A 22,501-nucleotide genomic window follows, 5' to 3' on the forward strand; every position below is an offset into this window, starting at 1 on the left:
AGCAATTTTTTTTGATGGTCAAGTTGTCTAGACGTAGAGAGCTGGATGACACCTTAATTCAGGACTTTCACTTGTTCAGCGAAAAATCATTACCTCTCTTATCAGCCACTCTAATGTAGTGTTTGACAGACTGTGGAGGATATCCAGGGAGGGTGATCGGGACCATACATATACGGAAGGAATGCTTATCTATGTCTCGGTGTGTAATTTCCTAGAAATTACTTCTGAATAAATTTGTTTGAGAAACTCATTAAATGAGATTAGGACAGTCAAGAGAGCCTTTCCAGAAATGTTTTGAAGAGTAACATCCCCTTTTTTTCCTCTTCCCTGTTCACCTTCTTTGCTTCATACCTCTTATATGCTCAAGATTTCCATTAACCATTATTTCTTTGCCTTGACCCCTCCCTGCAGTTTCTCACTGTTCTGTATGTCTAGCCATCTTCTCCATCTCTCCTGCTATTTCTAAATTGGTATATGTAGTCTGAGGGCAGCAACATGAATAATTCCAAACAAGACCGATATTTATTATTGCACTTAGTTTAATGGGAATATGTTTTAAAGGGGAGTGAAGCAAGCCACTGACTGCTGTTACTGAGGCAAGAGAAGTTGGAAGATGGGATTTCACTTTGCTGCTCCCCCACCTCTCACCCACCACCAAAAGCATTCTTCAGATTTTCCAGAAGAATGGATTGTAAGAATTGGACTCATTGAAAAGAAAATAAACAGCCAAATCACTTTCCCTAAATGGGTGTGCATCAATGCAAAACATGCAATTTCACAAAAGGACATGTCATTTCTGCAGCAGCACAGCAACAACCCAAACTTGCAAGCTAATCCACTACTGCAGTGATCTCACTAACATGGAGTGAAAACAAGGTAAGGGAGATTGTTGCCCTTATGAATGGCTGAGGAATGTAAAATTGGCAAATGTCTGGTTGCTTAAATGTCCTCAAGACGTAAGTTAAAGTCCACTTGGAAAGAACACAACAGAATTCTTGGTTATCCAAGAAGCAGTTGAGGAGCCAAGGGAGCACTAGAGGATAACAATGGAGAACGTAGTGGGGGGGCCTAATAGAGATAGTAGAAAATGGATGAAAGAATAACTGAATATTCACCTGTGCATCCATCCCTGCCAGAGTGGTGAGGGTTATTGGAGAAAGAAGACTTGATGGAGAGGGCTGTGAGTGTTTGTATTTTCAAGGGTGATGTGCGTTTTGGTGAGGGCCAGAAGGCTAATCCAGAAGTGGGAGGCGACTACCTAGATGAATTCAGTTTTTACAGCAGATTGGCCGTTGCAGAGGCCCATGGGAAAGTTGTCAGCCGTCGCAATAAGAAATTGACTAACTTACTGTATATCAGCTGAGAACAGAAAGAAAAGGGTGGTACATTCAGCTTAGACACAACACATTCAGATAGCTAAATGATCCACTAAAAACTGAATTAGTTTTATTAATTAGTTATCACATATTTAATTGTATGTGCAGATCTTTTGGAGGCAACATGTTGCATTCCAACAGTTGGCGGTGAGCAATATGGGGGAGAGTGAAGACAATTCGAAAGAGACTGGAATAAGATGCAAACAAGATATGAGGGAAGTTGAGAGTATTTATATGAATGTTAAGCATATAATGAGGCCCTGCAAAAGCAATTTTTTATATACTCTGATAAGAAGGAACACCAATTTTTTTCAGAGAAGCGATGATGGCTGATAAAGGATCGTTGAAGGAGTGAAGATACCCACATGGCCATCGTGGCCAAAGTGTACCCATGTGTCTCTGCTCTTCATCTCTTTCCGTTGGAGTTCAGTAGCTACCCGTATCAAGTTCAGCAGTCCAGTTCCTACAAAACCATATCAATCCCTACACCCCAGGAAGAGGTCTGTACTTCTCCACCTGTGGATGTTTCCTTGTTCCATTCAGAAAATGTTCAAAATAGAATAAATTCTTGATTTCAATCTGATGTGATGAAATGAACATGCTGTCTCTCTTTAAACTGCAAAGTCCCACCCAGATTTCAAGACAGATCTCAAAACCTCTCAATCCCTTTCAAACTATTTTCTCTCTGAATTTCCTGACAACTACATAAATGAATCCATGACCATTTGCTGTGATTATCTGTATATTTGCTATTTGTGTCGCAATTCTATTGACAGTTAATTGCATAGTGTTGGCTTGCAAAGTAACAATATCAAACAAAAAAAAGTGCTTCTGTAATTGCATATTTGCATCTAAAGCTCATGGTCTGTTAACCACATATATACATATACCCCTTGCTATGGAGGAAAAGCCAAATGAATTATTAGAAATGTTCATCTATTTTTTTATAATCCTGATATAGTCTTTCTGTGACAATCCATGTTGCTGATGTTTTGAGAACACAGATTTATGAATCAAGAAAAAATTTGAAGGTATCCACCATAGTGGGGTTGAAGGTGACCTTTTTTGTGATTGCGATGTGTACAGAAGTGTATGTAGAATGCGTTATGGAGGGGGTTTTAGTGTGCGTGTTCTCTGAAGGGCATCAAGGAGACAAGATTAGTGTTAATATGGCTGGGTAAGTATTACATCACTAAATACATCCAGAGGGAGGGGGGCGATCATTGGAGCAATCCAGTCACAAGGTCAACCTATTGCCTCCCAAACCCATGGTGCTTTTACGAAAAAAAAAAAAAAAATGCTGATGGAGAACAGTATTGACATTCACTTAATTGATTCAAATCCTCATCTCCCTCTAGATGTAAGTTCTTCACTCAAATTTGTCATTTTCTTCAGAACTTCAAAAATGTTTTGTTTCTGCTTGTGATGTTTTTTCATAACAAGAAGTGTGTTTATGAAATTGTTCAAAATAGGAATTGCAAGAATATTATCAGTTCTAGCTTTAATCCCTTTCTGTGCACAAATGTTACGTATGTCCTATCAATGAGTTCTGTGTGTCTCTCAGTGGTTCTGTTTGCTCGGCAGAAGTTAACCCTTCTCATCCTCTCGTGGCCATAGGTTTGGCAGCTCATCTGCATATCACTGGTCAGCTTCTCCTGGAATGCCCAGTGCAGTTCCATCTTCTTGGTATCTGCGCACTTCCTTGGGAAAGACTTCAGAGTAAACTGTTTCACACCAGGAAGGGAAATCTCTCTGTATCCCCTGGGATACTGCTGAGCATCCTTGGTCTGCAAACATGCCAACATATGGGGAATCACAATGCTAGATCACTAGCATCACATAAAAGCACACATTTTGGCACTGGCCACAGATGCTCTGCATCTCCCTCCCTCTTTAGTATGAACCTAAATAAAGATATTCACTTTTCTCAGCTCAGTTTTTGTCACCTATAACAAATTATATATACTAACATTTATTGTATTTTTGTAGCCTACAGCATAGACTATAGGTCAAGAGAGGGACTGATTTGTTTAGAGACAGATGCCTAGTTGCATCTATCTCCATGCCTTACGCTGACACAGAGAAGTGTTGACACTGATTCCGCGCGACGTGGTGGTTTGTAGACTTGTCATCATGAAGTGGGGCATGTTACCAGTGTCTCACTTAAAAGAAAGTCTTATGCCTTACTGCCTGGTAGCTCTCCGAGGCAGAGATACTCAAGATGTACAAGTAAAGGGGACACAATGTACCTCAAATCTTACACTGCTTTATTGGTCTCTTTGCAGGGCCTGGGTGCAGGACTTCAGTCTGTCTCAGAAAAGCATTTTATTTTAATATGAAAGGAAGAAATACTGTAGGGGTATTAATGGAAATCAAAATTCCATTTGAAAGAACTGCGAAACCTCTGGTTGGTTTTAAAACCACAGCTACAGTTAATGTTATGCTGAAGTCCATCTTACAGATGCGTCAATGTATTTGAATGCACAACCTTATTGATTTAGTCTTTTCATAACTGCATATTCAAAACTTAATGTGCTAGCAGCTTCTAAGTGATACTGCAAATGCAGTTACTGTACGTAATCTTGAAAATTAGTCAACTGCCTGTAAATGAAAAGGACATTTAAATACTGGGGCTGAAAGCGAACAGCAATTTTCTCAGCGCAAAAAATAGATCAAACAACATAAGCTTGTGGTTGTGGTTGAGACCGGTATCAAGAGCATTTAAGATGTGTTATAGCACCCAGCAAAATCTTTGCAGCCACAGCTGTTGCAAAGAATGTTGTAACACTGGCAAGAGCAGTAGTATTTGTCCAGCCAAATCTAAAGTGGTCAGCTGTTACCACGGTAATCTGAACATTCAGTACTGAGAACTGGTGGGTTAAATGTACACAGTAAAATTGCCAGTGTTAAGTCTGAAATAATTTCTGTTGTTACATTTTTCCACGTAGTTTAACCATTATAGATTTTAATTAACACAAATGATTTTTCCGTGAATACAATATTAAGTAAATTTGTGCAAACGTAATTATAATAGCAGTCCTTACTGCCTGTCAATAGATATTTGAAAACGTATTTTTCTACAGTGGACTGTGATGCCAGATTGGAAAACGGTAGTGACATTTACAGCGTTATGCAAGGGATAACGTCTAAAAAAGATGAAATAGCCTGCTGAATGTGGGACACAATTAGAAATAATTCATTTGGTTGTGTTTAAACTGAAACAAAGTTAGCTAGAAGAAGCAAAGAAATTAAAGCTTATAGTAGTAATATAAGCTTGATGGTCAAGATATCCACACTGTGCCATGCTGTTTACAAGACTTATTTATTGAAATAAAAAAAATAATTCTGTTTGACACTGAAGAAGGCAGAGAAGGTGAAGACTGATGCCAATGTCAGTTGAAATTAATATCTGCATGTACGTAGATGAAGATGACGTCAATCTTGTGGGTGGAATTCCATTGGCCAGTACGTGTCCTGACTGACGGTGTGGATGGAAGGAGGAAACTAGGAGTATCTGGCAGAGGCAGAAGCTGTCATCCCTGTCAACATAACTAAAAGAAAAAAAAACAGCAAATCACAAAGTTCAGTACATTACCCCTTGAAGCACAACGAAAATCGGTGGAAATAAATAAACGTTTAAAAACAGCTCTACGTGCTGCTTATTTTCTTCACAATCCTCATTAAAGGATGTAGTCCTTCTTCCACGAGCAGGATTGTGCCTGTCTGCCTGCAAGAGACAAGACTGCAGCGGACGCTCGGTAAATGTCCTGCCTTTTCCATCTGGCTACGAACACGGCACTGCCTGCCTGCAGAAGAAATCACAGAATTTCTTTCTTTATACTTTGGGCTCTAGTGTTTGCAGATACACATGCGGACATGCTACAAGCCCAAAATCTGCTGCCAGAATTTTAGTATGCAAAGAAAACTATTTGCTCTGTTTGTAATAATGTAGAGAAAATTGTTTCCTGTGCCCAAATAATGTCTTTAGGACCAGGTACGTCCCTGGTGGAAATATATAGCATATGTTTCCATTTTGTCGAATGATGTTGTGGCAAGAAGTCCATTACTGGTAGCTTACAAGTCATTACGTCGCCTGGATATCCTGAATAATCGTCTCGTTCGGCCTGAAAGCGCAGTCCCATCGGCAGCGGAGTGGCACAATGGAACTTTCGTCACGCTGCGGGAGTGCGAGAGCGGTTTCTAGAATGGTCTCCATACAAATTTGTAATGATGTTCATTTTGTTTCCTTCCACATTCCTTAACCCCCTACTGGATTTCTTTATGATAAAAAATATATGGTTCAAAACAACATGAGAAAATCTCCAATTACTGAACCGAGCTGTGCAACCGTGCTAGAAATGGACAGTGTATTATATCTGAGGTCAAGCCTTAACCCCGTTTATTATGTTGTGCTACAAGTTGTTAGAGGCTCATTCTGCTGAATTTAGGAATTTGGGATTTTTAAAACTTAATTAAAGACCGATAGTAAGAAATAGGATAGCACATGTTTACATTTTGTAGTTTTTGTCAACAACTGACATTCATTTGCACACTTGTGAAAATCCCCCAGTGAAAAGACACTCAGTCAGTTCAAATTATTGCAACTGGGGTAAAGAAGCAGCTGAGTTGAGGTTTTTTATCTGCCAGATGTCACAATTGTTTGGCTCAGTGTTGTTTGTTGTTTGTTCTTTTATTTTAGTTTCTGTTTAGTTTCCATCTGTTTCATCTTCAGTTTGTACCAGCTAGGGAGCTGTTGCAAATGAATGCTAAATGTAAATATAATAAAATTTTAGTTTTCCAGATCCTGTGGTCCTGGTGGCTTTAATCATTCTCTGTGGTAACCTCAACCCCACAACTTCGTCCAACAAAATAAAGTGTAATATGAATTACTTTCCGGCAAATATTTCTGTCTATTGAAACTTGAATCATCTTTTTTTGCGTCAGCTCTTGCTTGGTCTTTATGGCCATTAAATCCTGTTATGGTTTAAGTCTCCAATCCAATTGAAGCTGATTCAGTATCTGCATTACTGATCTTTCTTTAAATCTTCTGCAGCTTTAGATCAGGACTGCTCTCCCAACTGATGCGTGACATCCCACTTCCACTTTTGCCCACTGCTGCCGTGCTTCACTGAGAGCTGCTTCATTTTGGTTACTGCTGATGCTTTTTGTTGCATCTATCTTAGCACTTGTCCCATTTTATCTTATGGTAAACCGTCAGAGGCAATGTAGTTCAACAGGATGCTTTATAAAATGAAACGAACTTCATGAATTCAGTTGAATTGTACCTGTCTTCTTTGAGTGAGGTATTCTCGCCACGGTGCTGAAGAAGTTGAAGGAAGGATTCTCAGACGTTTACTTAGGTCTTTTTTTATTTCAACAAATCACAGAAGTGGTGAATACAAAAGAGGTTGTGTGCATAGGTGTATGTGTCTATCTAAGAGGGAGAAAAGGAGTAATCGGTGCGGGAGGCTGCAATAACAATGGGAAAAAGCCAATGCTTTAAGATTTGTAGTCGTCGTTTTTTAAAATTTGAAAAGAGACAAATTCTCCTTCCTCATATCGCCTCTGTGTTCACGTTTGCACGTTTGCTTTTAGACCCCACTGCTCAGGTACAATATCCCATCAGGCTGTGCCTACCATGTACACTCTCCAAATGAACTTGTCCATACGCATGTATTTTCCATGTAAATATGCCAATTCAAAAAACATTTTGACCCTCATAGTCAAGCCCCTCTCCTTGCCACCATTTAAAATCTTCATCTGTTTGGAACACTCTTGGCTTCAAATGGTGGTATCATTACTGTCTGACTGTTGCAGTGCTCTAGTTAATCACTTCATAAAAGCGACTTCAGTTGAAATGATGCAGAAATAATGGTTTTACATAATGCTTTTAATATTCTTTTATGGAAAATAAATAAAATAAAAAAATGCAAATTGTTACTTTACTATAGGGTCCAATAAAAACGCACACAACCATCTTGGACGAGTTTGAAAAACTCTATTTAGTGTAAAGTCGTAATGCGTTATCTACTTATGAGCTCCATGCATAGATAAACAGGAGCAAACCTTGGAAAACTCATTCTGATAAATTCACTGGCGTTCTCCACATCAACCCATAAAAACAATATCCCAGCCAGCCCTGCTCAAGCAATATATGTGCTTCACGCTCTTTTGTTCCATAACTGTTGAAGTATTTAAACCCACCAAAATGTTTCTTTTCCTTCCATCTGGCAGGGTGTGTCTAATCCCATGCCTCTGCTCATCCATGATGGGAAGGAGCGATTTGTTCTTGTGCACCACCCCCAATCCTATCCAGTCCCGAAACTGTCCTTCATCCTTTCTTTCCTTTCTCCTCCACTTTTGTCCTTGTTTCTCCCTTCCTCCCTTCTCTCTGCTTTCCATTTTTAGCCATTCTCCTCATCTTCTCTCGCATCCTTCTCTTATCTGTTTTCCACTCTTGCTGGCCTTGCTCCCCTGTCCTTCTGTGTCTTCTCCTCTCCCTCACTCCTCTCATTCTACTCCTGCTCATTAGCCTAATTGAACTCTGTGTACCCAGGCCTTCGCTGCTGTCACATCCCAGGGATTGTTTGGCACGTTAGAGGTGGATTCTCTGCGAATGCTAACATTAGATAACATGAGCACACAGCCGTTGGCCTTTCTTCCACTAACTCCTCCATGTCACTTCCTCCCCACCGCTATCGGCAGATGCTGTGGGTGTGGAAGAAGCCGGTTGAGAACTGGCTGCTCTGTGATCCGTATATTGTCCCAGCATTTTCAGAAAGTGTGTTTTCGCTTTGCCTGTGAAGGGCCAACTAATTTCAGACCAGAGGCAATTCAGCGACTCTTTATTTCCAACAGCTGAAGTGCTTCAAAGGAAGCTCACTGAAGCTCCGCAACACAGAAAATCAGGGATAAAGCTTAGCGTTCACCCAAATAAAACATGCAGGAGCCATAATCTAGCATCAATGGCTCAGGAATGTTTTGTGCTACAAATCAATTGGATTCAAACGGGGCACCTAGGGGCCAGAAACTGGCACAGCATCCCGAGGGAGCACTAATGAGCCCTACCTGCCATTTTGAGGCTTCCTCTTGACCCTCACATCTTCTGCAAACCATGTACACATGAAGGCAGTGTGCCGCCCTGTCCCATCATTCCCCTCCTCAGGCTGTTCGGTATCGCGCGCTTGTTGGCTCACAGAAGTCTCGATTCTGCGGCTGAGTTTCATTTCATTTCGTTTCATTGCCAAACCGGTTGTGGTCCCAGCCAAATCTTTTTTACACCCACCAGGTTTTTCAGGGACAGGAGTAGCAATTAAACATGGCCCGTCTCACACCAGGCCAATCCAACCCAATACACTTGCTGAACACAACACGAATTTCCCTTCCTTCACCGCTGCTCATACATTGTTTAACGACTGTTAGAAGTTTCTGTCTGGAACAATAATTACTTGCTGAACAAAACACATGTTCTATTCCATTTGTTTTAATTTTTATTTTTAAATTAGTCCTGTTTATGCTCCATTTTCTTAAGCTCTTTAGCATGGAGAAGACAAGGTGCTGTGCGATTCTTGTCAGGAATTATTTTTGTCACACCATGTGCGTGAGGTTCAACATAACCCATATATTCAACCCTTGTGTTTGAGCTTTACAGCGCTGTAAAAAGGTATTTGCCCCCTTTATAAAGTCTTCATTTTTACAGCTTGTTAAATTAAATTTTTTAAAAGATCTTTTTGTCGATTCTTGTCTAGTCTATGTCCTAAATTTAATTTCTTTGAGGTGTTGTGGCAAGACCAGAAAAGAGCTCTTCGTGCTTAAAAACCTGCTAATGTTGCTGAGCTAAAGCATTCCTGCAAGGAGAAGTTGGCAAAAAATTCCTCCACAGTCATAGCAGAACCTGGTCAACAGTTCCACAAAGCGTTTAGTTGCAGTCTTTACAGCTAAAGGTGGCACAACCATTTATTGACTGTGAATGAGCAATTTCTTTTTTACACCTATTATTGCACATTTAATTATCTTTCACTCCAGGGAAATGACATCAAAACAACACTGGTGTCATACAGTAATAGAATGGACAAAAAAATTGGATCTAACTAACTATCACAAGGCTACAAAAATAGCAAAACTTGGACTAATAATTTTTGACAGCACTGCACTAGCTGAAGGGACGTGGTGGTACAGCATGTTTGGCCGGGCCTGCTCTCTGGTGGGTCTGGGGTTTGAATCCTGCTTGAGGTGCCTTGTGACGGACTGGTGTCCTGTCCTGGGTGTGTCCCCTCCCCCTCCAGCCTTGCGTCCTGTGTTGCTGGGTTAGGCTCTGGCTTGCTGTGACCCCGTTCAGGACAAGTGGTTTCAGACTGTGTGTGTGTGTGTGTGTGTATTAGCTGAGTTTGGAGCTCTGTGTTAGTAGGGTGGACTATCACCCACCCTTGTTGATATAATTTTGCCAGCTCTTTCCCCTAACCCTAGCTAGTCTATGACTCAGAAGATCTAAAACCCCTGGCTGGATGGAGCACTTTACAATACTGATGTGCATTCTGGCACCGTTTCAGAGTAAATGAAAAAGCACTCATAGGTCCACCAGGACTTGGAATCTGATGAGATCTATGTGTGTTCCAAGTTATTCCTCTTACTTATGTTCGGCAGCAGCCTTAACACGCATAGTCTCACGTCATACCAGAGTCAAGCCTATAATATCCTCAGAGGATTTTTATACTGTCGGGGTCATTTAGTGACACTGTGAACATGCTGCTGGGAGATTGACTTGACTTGTTGTAAAACACATCAGTTATGGTTTGTGTTACATTTTTTGTCCTAAATTTTTATGTGTTTAAGCCCGGATAAATGATTTAATTGTATGCCTCATAAAATCATTCATTGCCCTATTTTAAGCAACAAAGTACTTTGAACCATAATTCTCCTATGTATCTGCAGTGCACCCTTGTTTTCAGATCAGTGGCTCTGGTTTCAAGACTGTGCATCTGCCCTTCTGATCAGAGTTATTCAGATCACAGAGATCTGAGGTTTTGCAAGCTTCGTTTTGTGTTATCGCCCTGATTTTGCATTTCCCGCATCCCCATCCTCCTGACTGCTGGTCCCCACACCGCTTTGCCGTACCTTCTCCCAAGCTTGTTGTTTTCTATTTTCATTGAAAGAATTTTAGAGATAAGATGCTCTCAAGATTACTCTGGGTACCTAAATTTATGCATAAGAACCCAAGCAGGCATGCAGGGTACCTTCCCGCTATGATGTGTAAGATGAAGTGTTATACTAACCAGTGGCACCCGCACCCCCTATTTCCTCCAGAACACTGCAACTACTTCATTTCTGTTTGTATGTGGGTACACATGGTAAGTTGCATGCAATCCTAGGCGTAACTCCCGAACATTCAGTTGCTCTACCTTCCCTTGCCCAGGTGAATACCCATGACACACCATCAAAGAGCCACACCAAGGATACCGGCTGAGACAAGCTTCCCCCCTGGCCTGGTACAATAGTAGATGAAAGCTGTGGCAAAGACTTTCTGCACTAGAGCATCTGCAAACATCTACATTATAAAATTGAATAAAAAGATATCTTTAGCTGCGGCCCTCAGCCAGAGAAAGAGCCCTATGTCTTCAGGCAAATGATTAAAAAAACACTTTCAAAAATGCAGAAAACCCAAACAGAGATATTCTACACTATTACATAATGGAGCAGGAGGAAACTCACCCATGCCGCCTAGAGCCGTTTGGAGAAGAAGCGCAAGGGAAGATGGGAGAGACAAAGTGACAGAACGAGGCCGCTCTGTGAGATGCCACTGAGATTTGTGGGTGGAGGTCGGTCACGTCGACGGGCCTCTGGGCCTCGTGTTGAGTGTAATTGCTTTGGAAGATCAGAATAATCGTGTCATGTCACGCCTGGGTTTGGACAGTAATAGATTAGTGAAATGGACAGAAACAAAAACAACACTGTAACGGTGTCCTGCAATCGTCAGCCTTCTCTCTCCATCTCCCCCGTGATGACTGACATCATCTGAGATCTGGTCTTTGGCACCTAATGACTGACGTATGTTTCTACTATTGTCCCTGTCCACCACCGCCCACAACCGCAACATTTAAATACACCGAAGTTTTCTTACAAAGTTGCTTATATGAAACCAAGGTAAAGTGGTGTGATCAAAAAGTTCCAAGACTTATCATTTATTTCAAATGAAAGACTGCATACATCATTTTGATGCGCAGTCCCCTTCAAACTAATCTCCCTTGGAAGATATGCAATTATCTCAGTGTTCCTGCGACTTTTAGAAACAACGCAAAGCTGTGAAGTGACTAAGTTCTGCCTTCAAGTTATTATAGGGGCTCGGAGTGTCATAAATTCTCCTTCTTTTAAGCTTAATTAGAAAAACAACAGGGGGGAATGGTTGTGCAGTGGGTTGGACCGGGTCCTGCTCTCCGGTGGGTCTGGGGTTCGAGTCCCGCTTGGGGTGCCTTGCGGCGGACTGGCGTCCTGTCCTGGGTGTGTCCCCTTCCCCTCCAGCCCTGCGCCCTGTGTTGCCGGGTTCGGCTCTGGCTCCCCGCAACCCTGCATGGGACAAGCGGTTCAGACAGTGTGTGTGTGTGTGTGTGTGTGTGTGTGTGTGTGTGTGTGGAAAAACAACAACAGGTCAATATAGAGGGTGTGGTGCGACAAACTGTGGGAAAAGGGTCAGTGGTTTAAATACCTTGACAATGATTCTTCACACACTATTGTCTCTATTCAAGAAAAATGCAATCAGAGGAAAAAATTTGTTTTACTGAAATCATATACTGTATATAGAGTAAATGTGAGTAAATAAAGCTGAGATGTTTCGCATATGCTGCCAGTAGGGGGCAACTCTGTCAGATTAGATAAGGAAGAGTCATGGGGGTAAGTGTAATCACTTCAAGGCCTTTGATTTTTTAATCAACACTTACAAAAACTGACAGTGACAGAAATATATTTGCTCTGTTATAAATGCATGCTGCTGTTATTAGCATAACAAATGCTCATTTATCATGGCTAGGACAGTCCCAGTGTGATTTTGCATAAATTTTCCAGTACAAACTCGAATTAAGAAGATCTCGAACCTTATCGCTTCTGTAGTCTGTTGTTGTTCTGCCAGACTTACAGCTCTAGAATTCCACGGCGTGTAATTTAGTGCCGGTTTTCCTTCACGCGGTCTTTTAACCCTTGACACAAATCCTGAACTCTAGTTTTAGGCTGACCACCACCTCTTAGTTCAGCCTCTCTCAGCCTCGTGCGATGTTCCCCTCGGCTCCAGATGTGCATCTGCACTGGATCGCCGTCCACGTTCTGCCCGTGATAATTTCATTGCATTGTATTTAAGTTTTGCATCTGACTGCAAACGCTGCAACAAATAAAATATTATATTACAGATTTTTTAATCGCTTGATTTTTTTTGTATCTTGCGGCATAAAACCTATATCACATTTGGCCATGCAGTAAATTCTACCCATGTCTTCCATTTGCCACCTTACACTAATGTACAGATTACATTTCTCTACATGGTAGGTTTATATCTACAAGTAGACACTGCATAATGGGCACAACTTGAGGATTTTGCACATGATTTAAAAGGAGAATGAAGCAAGTCAATCTGCTTTACACCATATTTAAGTGTGTGTGTGTGTGTGTTTGTGTGTTTGTGTGTGTGCGCGCAAACCGGCGTACCTACATGTCACAACCAGCAGCAACTGCTGTATGGCAGTCTTGACAGTTTGTGGCTGTTTGTCGCTTTAAGCCAACATCAAGAGGATTTAATATTCTGTTTCGTGTGGAGATGGGTGTGTATGAAGGGAGGGAAAGGACAGAGCAGCAGATAACAGGGAAAAGGGCAGAAACAGGCAAGAGGGATGGAAGAGGGATGAGGGACAGTAAGAGTGACAGTGAGAGAGAGAGAGAGAGAGAGAGAGAGAGAGAGAGAGAAGGAGGGCTCTGGAGTGACACAGTCAGAGGGAGGGACAGCAGGAGGGAGGGTTTTCACACACATACACACACACACACACACACACACACACACACACACACACACACACGCAAACAGACACACACACACACACACACACACACACACACACACACAGGGAGAGTGTGTAAAGCATGTGTCCGGTGCTCTGTGATACACTCTGAGCAGCAAAGCAGGAGAAGGGGAGTCACACATACACACAGACACACACACAGTGGAACAGAGAACAATCCCAGAGGCAGAAAGAAACCCATGGACATACAGACTCTCACACACTGACACACACACACACACACACACACACACACACACACACACACACACACACACACACACAGCTTCTGCCGTGGAGAGGAAGTGCGAGCAGAACGTGAAGACTCAGGAGCGGCTCTACCCGTCTGCCGATGATCGGCAGCTGAAGGCTGCAGGTGAAGGGAAGACACGAGCGGCTCCGCTGCTAGCGCCGTCACCTCCAGCACAGAGCTCTTCCTGAACTCACCTCCCTCCATCCATCAGCTGCTTCAGCTCCCTCCTCTCGATCGCTCCCTCCTCTCGCTTGCTGCCTCGCTCACTCTGAAGGACAATCGGATGCTGTAAGAACTCGCCGGAGAGAGTTGTTGCCTGCTGCTTCAGCCCCACTGGCTGAGAGTGGTGCCTCGCCGCTCACTCTCCTTCATCTTCCGCGCTCATCAATGTCACCTCTGCCTTCCGCTGGAATGTACAAAAGCCCTGAGGAGGGGTAGGTGGGGGAGCCATGCTGACGAGGGACTTTGGGTCAGGCATTGACCCTACATCCTTCCGTCACTTTCCGACTTTCCCAACCTTCGGTCATCCCCCTTTCTGGATGTGAGAGCCAGGGCTAATTTTCCTTCTCTTCGTTTGTTTCCGTCATCCTTTTTCAGGGTGGGGAGGGAGTTTGGGGGGGCGGGAGAAAGTTTGGAATCCGACACAAGCTGTGAGCCTGACCTTTTCATTCAGGCTCTTTGAACGATCAGTTTTTTTTCTCTGCTTTAATTGAAGTGTTACGGTGGCACTGTTATGAAGCCCCGGCCCCTCGCAGCTGCTGGTGCGCGATCTGCCAGCCCGTTCATGAAGTCTCTCTGAGATGGTTTTGACCACAATGCTCTTCAACTTTGCAGCTGAGTGCTGAAGGTGCCGAGGTCCTGGACCTGGGACGACGGGCAGGGGGACCCTGGACGAACACTGGGACCCGATTCCCACATGCACCCTGGTGTCTTCATTCCCCGTTGCCTCCCTTTTCTCCAGAAAATGTGACTTCATGGTGGGTCTTTTTTCTTTCTCTTTGGTTTTGCAGCCGTGGGGGGAGGGGGGTAGAGCGGTTATGCTTTAGGCCAGAACCCCACTCAGAAACAGCCAACTACTTCCCTTTTTTTTACCTTCCTGAGACGTTCAACCCTAACCCTTACCATAAAGTGTGGGATCGCTCAGAGACTCTACCTACCAGGCCCTTGAGGCCCCTCATTGTTTTCCTGGGGTGGCCACGGGGCCGCCTGGGGGGCAGACATGGCTGCACTAGCCAGCTCCTTGATCCGCCAGCGAAGGGAGGTGAAGGACCCTCAGGTCAACAGACAAGTCTCCAGCAAGCGCAAGCCTTGCCCCAAGAGCAACAAGTCCTTGTGCCAGAAGCAGATCCTCGTGCTCATCTCCAAGGTGCGGCTGTGCGGCAGCCGTGGCAGGAGGCTGGAGAAGAGACCCGGTGAGTCCCCTGTTCGGTGCACTTCTCCGAGCTGTGTCCACTTAAAGTTAGTGAGAAGGAACCATCTGGGCCATGCAGAGTTCAATGAGACATGTTGCAGTGAAGCACAATCATAGCGTGAGACTGGCCTTCATCATGAGTCCTCACTATAACACCTGTAGAAGAGCCAATGCAGGGCATCTTGGTGGCTTTAGCTGGAGCAGACTTATCTGAAATGACACAAGATGAAAAGTTGCACTGCATATGTGGAAAAGAAAAAACGAACAATTTTTCACGATCCCTGTTTTAACCAAACTGTGATGAGAATGATTATTGCGCTGTGTATCATCTCAGTAACATCATGCTTTGGACAGCTGGCCTGTTTTATGTTCACAGAATGAACTTGACATGTGTCATCGTATTTCACTGCCATATAAAGATGCTGGAACTGCATTTATGATTCTTGTATGTCACGTAGAGTGAAGAGATAACACGCATTGGGTGCACAAGTCTGCATGGAGACAAGTTAACTGTGCAAGTATGAATCAGACAAAATGGTTTATTTGTTACCGATTTGAACAAAGAGGAGCTTCACGTAGTGCCATGAAGGTCTGGCCAAGTTCTCCTGCTGCATGATTATGCCATTGGAGACAGTCCTATGGCCCCAGATGTTCAAAACCGTTTTGTCACGAAGCATAATAATTCTTTGTGCTTTGCGTAAAATGGGACTCTTTTTTTTTTATAGTTCAGCGGATTTGCCCTGGGCCTTGCTCTCGACAACAGAGGGAGGTGTTGAGTAATAGGTTGTGTATCCTTGTAATGTGGTTTGTCTTCACCGTTGCTGAATTACTCCACACAGCAGTCAGGCTAAATTTGGTTTAGGAGCCCGGGATGCTGTGATTCTTTGCACACCCTTTTCAAGTGTGTGGTGAACAAAATCTAAAGCCTACAAGTTACAGAAATAGATGCAGGATTTCAGGTTTCAGTTCAACATATAGAAGGAGGGCTACTGTCTTGTTCTTGAGAAAAACCCTTCCCCAAGACAAGCACCAACAAATTATCCAGACATAATGGCAAAAATATTAATATACCTTGGCCACATGCACATGGAATTTAGCATATGTAGTAATTCCATTATAACTACTACTACTTCTACCACTAAAAAAAAACATAATTGAGCAAAGAAACAAATAAATAAACAATAAACAGCTGAAGGAAATATGGAACATGGGGCGAATTAAACAAATGAATCAGGTAATAAAAGAAAAATGTAAATAACTTCCATTTTTTCACCATCATTTGTTTTTGATCGTTTTTACTGTTGAAATAGATCAGCGTCTTTGCATACGTGCACGCTTTACTTTTCTGGAATTGCGGCTCCCTCCCGAAGCCTTGCCCTGCTGCTGCTGGGGTTCACATGCTCATTTTAAGAGGAAGCGTCGTGCACGGTGGAGCTGTCCGGTGCCAGGCTGCTCAGTCTGCAGCGAGGCGGGATGTTAATGACCCCTCTGTGCCAAGTTCATCACGGTAATTATAGTGGAAACTGCCATGCCACACAACATAACGCTGTTGTTATCCGAGAGAAATGTAGTAATGACCCTGTAGCCAAAACAGTGACCAGTACAGATTATTTGCTTGCTTCTCCCAGCCCCAAGCACATACACACCCATGCATACTCCGATAATGCGCTATTGTGGAATCGTAGTTATATTCTTTCATTAGGGAAATTCTGGCTGGTATTTTTCTGACCTTGCCGGCCTTCCTCGCCCTGTGGAAACATGATGTTGCTTGTCAGCAGAATGCGAGCAGCATGTTTCAGGGGATTATCCATGTCGTTCTCATGGCATGATATGTGTTTACTTGCTGAGTGTGCCCCGTGTTGGCCTCTGCCCGTGTGCTTTTGTGGTCTAGGAGCCCTTCTCAACCTCAGCGTGTTCGATGGGGGAACCTTGCACCACTTGTACTCACTCAGTTAGGGGTCTTCAGAAATGATGCACACACAGACCCTAGAGAGAATGAAATGAGTCAAACGAATGAGAGCTGCAAGGAACTGCACTGACATGCCGTCTTCCGAAGGTTTCCAAATAATCACGGTCATTTTCATTTAGAAGGGCATATGGTTATGGAATTGATCTTTTCCAGATTTGAGGTTCTCAGTGATGAGGCACAATAAAGCTTAAAAATGGTTTATTACTGTTCCTATGGAATTTCACGACGCGTTACGATGTGTGTGGCTTGTGTCCCTGCTCCATGTCCTCACCTGCACGTCTTTTTTTCCGTCTTCTAATTCATCCTAAAACTTACTCATCAGCTCATGCCGAAAACAATAACCGTCGAAAACCTTTCAGCCTCTTTTTCTTCTGTGGAATTTTACCGAGTTTACAGGGCTGCTTTTATTCCAGAAATTTCTGTAAAGTGCAATTCACAGTAATGTATGGAAGAATGAACAGAATACAAAAGAAACAATATTATGATAAAAGGCATAATAGGTACATGACAGTAGGTATACGCAGCTTTGCGCAGCTACTCCTGTAATGTAACGTAAATGGTGATATGTATCTCCAAAAAAAAAAAGAAAATTACAAGGAAGGTGATCAGGAATTGTGGATATTCTAATAAAGTTATGCAGCTATTCGTGTGATGAACATTGGTTCATATGGTGGAAAGAAATTAACCGCACTTAAGAATCACACGTCTGCATCTATGTCTCTCTTTCTCCTAATGTAATGCACACGTTGTATTTCCTATGAGATGTACGTCACTTTGGAGAAAAGCATCTGCTCAATGAATAAATGTAAATGTAAGTATGAACAGTAAACGATGACAATAAAGCAAATAATAAAAAAGAGGGCACAGTCTATCAGTGGGATTTTAAGCACATTTCATGTATGCAGGCTGGAATAATTCTTTGTAGTGCTGCATAGTGAGGTACAAGCCTTGTGACAGAAGAGAGAATCAGATCACTGATTTTTTTACACGATGTGTGTGTCCTTTGTGTGCGACTGAGAGGGCGATTTCAAGCTTGAGTAATGATATGAGCAGCGTGTATCTTAACATGTCTCTCCCATAGTGCCATGTGTTTGAGTAAGTAATATAGAAATGGGTAGTATGTGTGTGCATATATGAATGTTTATGTGTGTGTTTCTAAGTGTGTCATGGTGTGTGGTCATTTCACTGTATAAGACTCTTTATATGAGGATGTCCATAAGGTGAGGTCATTTGAAAGCACCATGGCAGTATGTAGCAGGGCAAGATGGGTAACGTCTACAGCCAACCGCGTACTCCTTTGCCAAAGCTGGATAACCATGCTCACCAGCGTGGTCAGAGCTACCCACCCCAGACTCCAACCTCCTGGCCGTTGACCTGTTTGAAGGAATTGTCACCTGACAGCAGCGCCGTACTGACCCTCACGTGTCACACCGTCAGCTGCCACTGGCTTCAGTTTCTCTCTACTCCGTCACGCAAATGAGCCTCCAGATTGACGCTAATGATGTCCAATCATGGCAGCCACATTCATTTGTTAGCAAGGTCATCCCATCCATTAAAACATAAAAGAGAGAAAATGAAAGGGTAAGGGTTAACATGAGGAATATTAATGTAAAATTATCTTATGTTGTGGTATTTTTTTTGTAGCGACTGTATCTCATCATCAATGGGAAGAGGAAATTTCATCTTCTTAAAAAGCGAGGAGAGGAATACCACTGGTTTAGACTGTAATGCACATTTTGTCGGGCTTCATGAAAGAGGATGGGGATGCTGGACCCTCTGCTGCCACACCCTCTTTCTTTGTCCTTTCCTCACTTTACGCACAGTCCCTCAGAGTGTGCGAAAGAGCGATGGCCTGCCACCAGATCCTCACCACTCAGAGCAGAGAAGCATTCACGCACTTCATTGTTATTCCGTGATTCATTTAGCTCGATCAATACGCCTCATTAAACTATAGTGATTTATCAATAGCATCCTCTTTTCTGTGACCAAGTGAGATTCGGACATTTCTGCCTGCCCAGGTAAAGGAATGGCCAAACAGGTCCTGTTCCCAGCAGGTCATCAAAAACGAGCCAGTGGTTCCCCCACACGCGCATCAAACTTTCATCCAACACATCTTAAATTATGTAGCTAAATATAAAACCAAAGCAGTTTTTTTTTTTTTTTTCTAATTTGATTAAAATCTTAGACCCCTAACAGCAAGGCCCCCTTATGGGATTTGAACCTTAACTGTGTACTCTGTGTGATAACCCAGATTACTGTGTCAATGACATGGAAAAGACCTACATAATAAGTAAAGCAGGTAAAATACAGGTGTAGCACCTAAAGAATGGTGACCACAGCTGTAGGTTCAGATGCTGCACCCTTGAACAAGGTAATAGAGACATACAAATGTAACGTGAACCAAAAAAGTGTTTCTTACAGGGAAACAAAATACAAAGGGAACATTTTCCCCTAAAGAAATAATGGAAGACACTGTTAATGTGAAGTGAGTGTTGCTAATTTTTTCCCCAGTCTGCTACTCACATCATTATCAGTCAGTACCTAAAAACCATAAATTCTTACAACCAGATACCAAAGTTATTTTAAAATAATGGATGATTTTTACAGTGAGAAAATGTATTAGGATACTGTGCATATTTTAATGGCACAGTGATTCAAATACAATAGTAGCAGGAGGCAAAAAATGTGTCTCCTCATTGCTATAGAGAACACATGCACTACTGTATTGTAAAAGATGTGCCCATAAAGTATTCTCTTCAGTAACTTTCTTTGATTTTTCTTATTATTTTTATTCACTGAGCTTGTTCCTTTCTCGGAGGCAGCTTATTTGGTTTGCGTATTGAGTTACTTACAGTTGCTTAACTGGTCGTTTTTGAAGGGAAGCAATTCTATGATAGCACCTTGCTCAAGGGTACTAAAGGAGGAGAGGGGATTTGATCCTGCAACCTTACATCGCAAGGCAACAACTCTAAATAACTATGAAGTAAAAATATGCTAGGAAACTCTTGCTTTTGTTTTCGGTAACTTTCCATTTCAAGTTAAAATGGACGTTACAGCAAGGTACTGTGTATCGCTCTGTGGGTCCAGTGATGTATCTGTACAGCAGAAGTATTTCATGGTGAGACATTGTCACAGACAAAGAATGACAAATCTGCAAAACAGCGCATAGCGGACACTCACTGCCTACACTAACATAAATGTGGAAAATTAACTACAGATGTTCTTCATGTACAAATGTGTGCCAAATAAAAGGATGGTAACAGACGCATTACAGTGGGGTTTGTGAATGCTGGACTACGTGACCCAGTCCTCCCCTGAAGGCACCAAATACCTGGGGAGATTTCCATTTTCGCCCGGCCACGAGAATTGTTATGCAGTGGCTTTTTTCCACCTTTGGGAGATGATTTGAAGGGAATGTGTCCTGTGAGGAATGAGGTGCCTGGAGCTCGTGTCTCATTTTGGATTGGACTGCCCCACCCCCCTGTGTGACTCCCCCCAGGGTAGCCAAGCCCGGTGGGGACACAGCGACACTTTTCAGCCAGAATCAGCCCCGATGGGAAGGCCTATGTCTGATGACTTTAGGCATCTAGCAGAGAGAGCACCCCCCACGCCCACACTCCCACCTTGCCGCCTCCAGCAGGTACATTTTGGGCACCTGTATGGTTTGCAAATTATATTACCTCATGGCTGTCATTAGACAGGAAAGCCACCAGTGTGACATTACATTACACCGGCATGGGTTTTATTGCTCTCTGAGCGAGGGACCTTTGGGTTCTGTGGCAGGATTTCAATTCTGACAAAAGGTTTGTTAAGCGCCAGTAATTGCTTCTCGCAAAGTCTTAAATTTACGGCTCCTTTCCAATGCCATTATGGTATCAGCTCGGAGATTCTGGAATTTACTGAGTCACACTTCCCGCTTTATTTGTTTTTTCTTTTTTTTTCCCCCTGCTTGAGTAGATTTGTAATCCAGAGGGTATCACCCCTGCTGGCGACTACTGCGCTTGTTTTCTCACATGGGCGGTTGTCATGGACTCATATTGGTGTCTGTGTGTTTCCGCCCGTTCGAGAGCGATGGTGCAGCTCAGGGAGGCGCACAGCCTGCTGTTCTGCTTTATTTCTCGTTATCTGACATAACTGGCTTCTCCTGAGCCTCGCAAACCCAGATCAGTGGCGTTGTTGTCATCGTTCTTCTCCCTTCCTTGCCCTGCAGCCGTTTCTACTGTCGGGAGGAAAGCTAAGACGCTCACGCAAGCGGCTCCTCTGTCAGAATTACCGTACCTGCTATTTCTTAGCTTCCAGGTGAGATGCCAAGACGCTTGTCCTAGCTGGCCTCACTGGGTGTCGTGCACAGTTTCTGCAGGACCAGTTATTACCGAAGACACCGCTCCGCGCACCTTAATTGCAGTATCAGCCTTTTCATCCAGAATATATTCATCGCAGATTTAGCACAATTTTTCTGATGCGTGAGTAAGATTGTTGTTTGACGTTTCTAGCGTGTTTTCCATTAGATTGCCGTGTTTGTCCCACAGGCTGCTTGGTAAACTGGCCCTTTGGCAGGAAATCCTAGGTTTGCAGCACAGGATCATATGCTTAGCGCAGAAGCATGCAGCTGGGTGACAGTAAGAGGGAATGGAGGTGTACGGTTGCACTCCTAATTGAAAGGTGCTCGGCGTGTGCCTGTCAGCCGTCCTCGCAGCCAGCGGGGAATGAACCCCCTCAACAATGTGTCCCTGACATGTTGCTCTGTTTATAAACTGGGTATTCCTGAGAGCGTTCACACCTGCCTCGGGCATTAGTGGACCCCCCAGGAGTGGGGCCAAAGGGGCATCGGGGATTGGAGATAGCAGGTGTATGAGGCACTGCAGACGGAGCGGCATTGCAGAGGGGCAGTATACTCGCCTGATGGAGGCCACCCCCTAACTCACTTGCCAGCTCACATGCCGCTGAGCTTGAGTGCTTGTCGATGCCCCTGTACCGGGTCAGTGGTCAAAGTGGCCCGGATTACTTCTCGGCAAGCGCTCCTGAGCCAGACCCCGGGCTTTAGACAAACCCCAGATCCTTTGGAATGCTTTTGCGGGATGTGATGAGCCACGTGGAGCTTGTTCCCTGATAAATGTTTGCACTGAGAGGAAGATGACTGAGGAGAAGGTAGAGATGGGTAGCGAGAAAAGGGTAGTTTTCCCTCCAGGCTGTCAGAGGTACCTTTGGCAATGCACAAAGTGGGGCGCTTTATACTCATGAGGATGTGGTGGAAGCCAAACATCCCTGTTTCATGCTGGTGTTGCGGAGGCTATCCTAGCAGTGTCTATGTCATTCATCATCACCCCCATCCCCTGTCTCATCCGAGCCCCATCTCTTGTGACTGATGGCCATGTTTGCATTTCTCCTAATGCTGAAATATCTGTCCAATGTTTCGTGGGTGGCAAAGGAAAATCAATGAGGCAAGACTTTTAACGA

The 22,501-nt window shown here is 43.4% G+C and overlaps 1 protein-coding gene across 1 annotated transcript in view; it reads left to right on the forward strand.

Annotated features, from left to right (window-relative positions):
* Positions 1 to 14,276: 14,276 nt before the first annotated feature.
* Positions 14,277 to 22,501, forward strand: part of fgf11a (fibroblast growth factor 11a) — a 46,860-nt gene continuing 38,635 nt past the window's right edge. The window contains exon 1 of the mRNA XM_018744375.1: positions 14,277 to 15,076. Coding sequence (XP_018599891.1) covers positions 14,884 to 15,076 — 193 coding nt within the window. The 5' untranslated portion in view covers positions 14,277 to 14,883. The remainder of the gene's footprint in view (positions 15,077 to 22,501) is intronic.

Source organism: Scleropages formosus, chromosome 13 (genome assembly GCF_900964775.1).
Source record: "Scleropages formosus chromosome 13, fSclFor1.1, whole genome shotgun sequence".
Lineage (NCBI taxonomy): Eukaryota > Metazoa > Chordata > Actinopteri > Osteoglossiformes > Osteoglossidae > Scleropages > Scleropages formosus.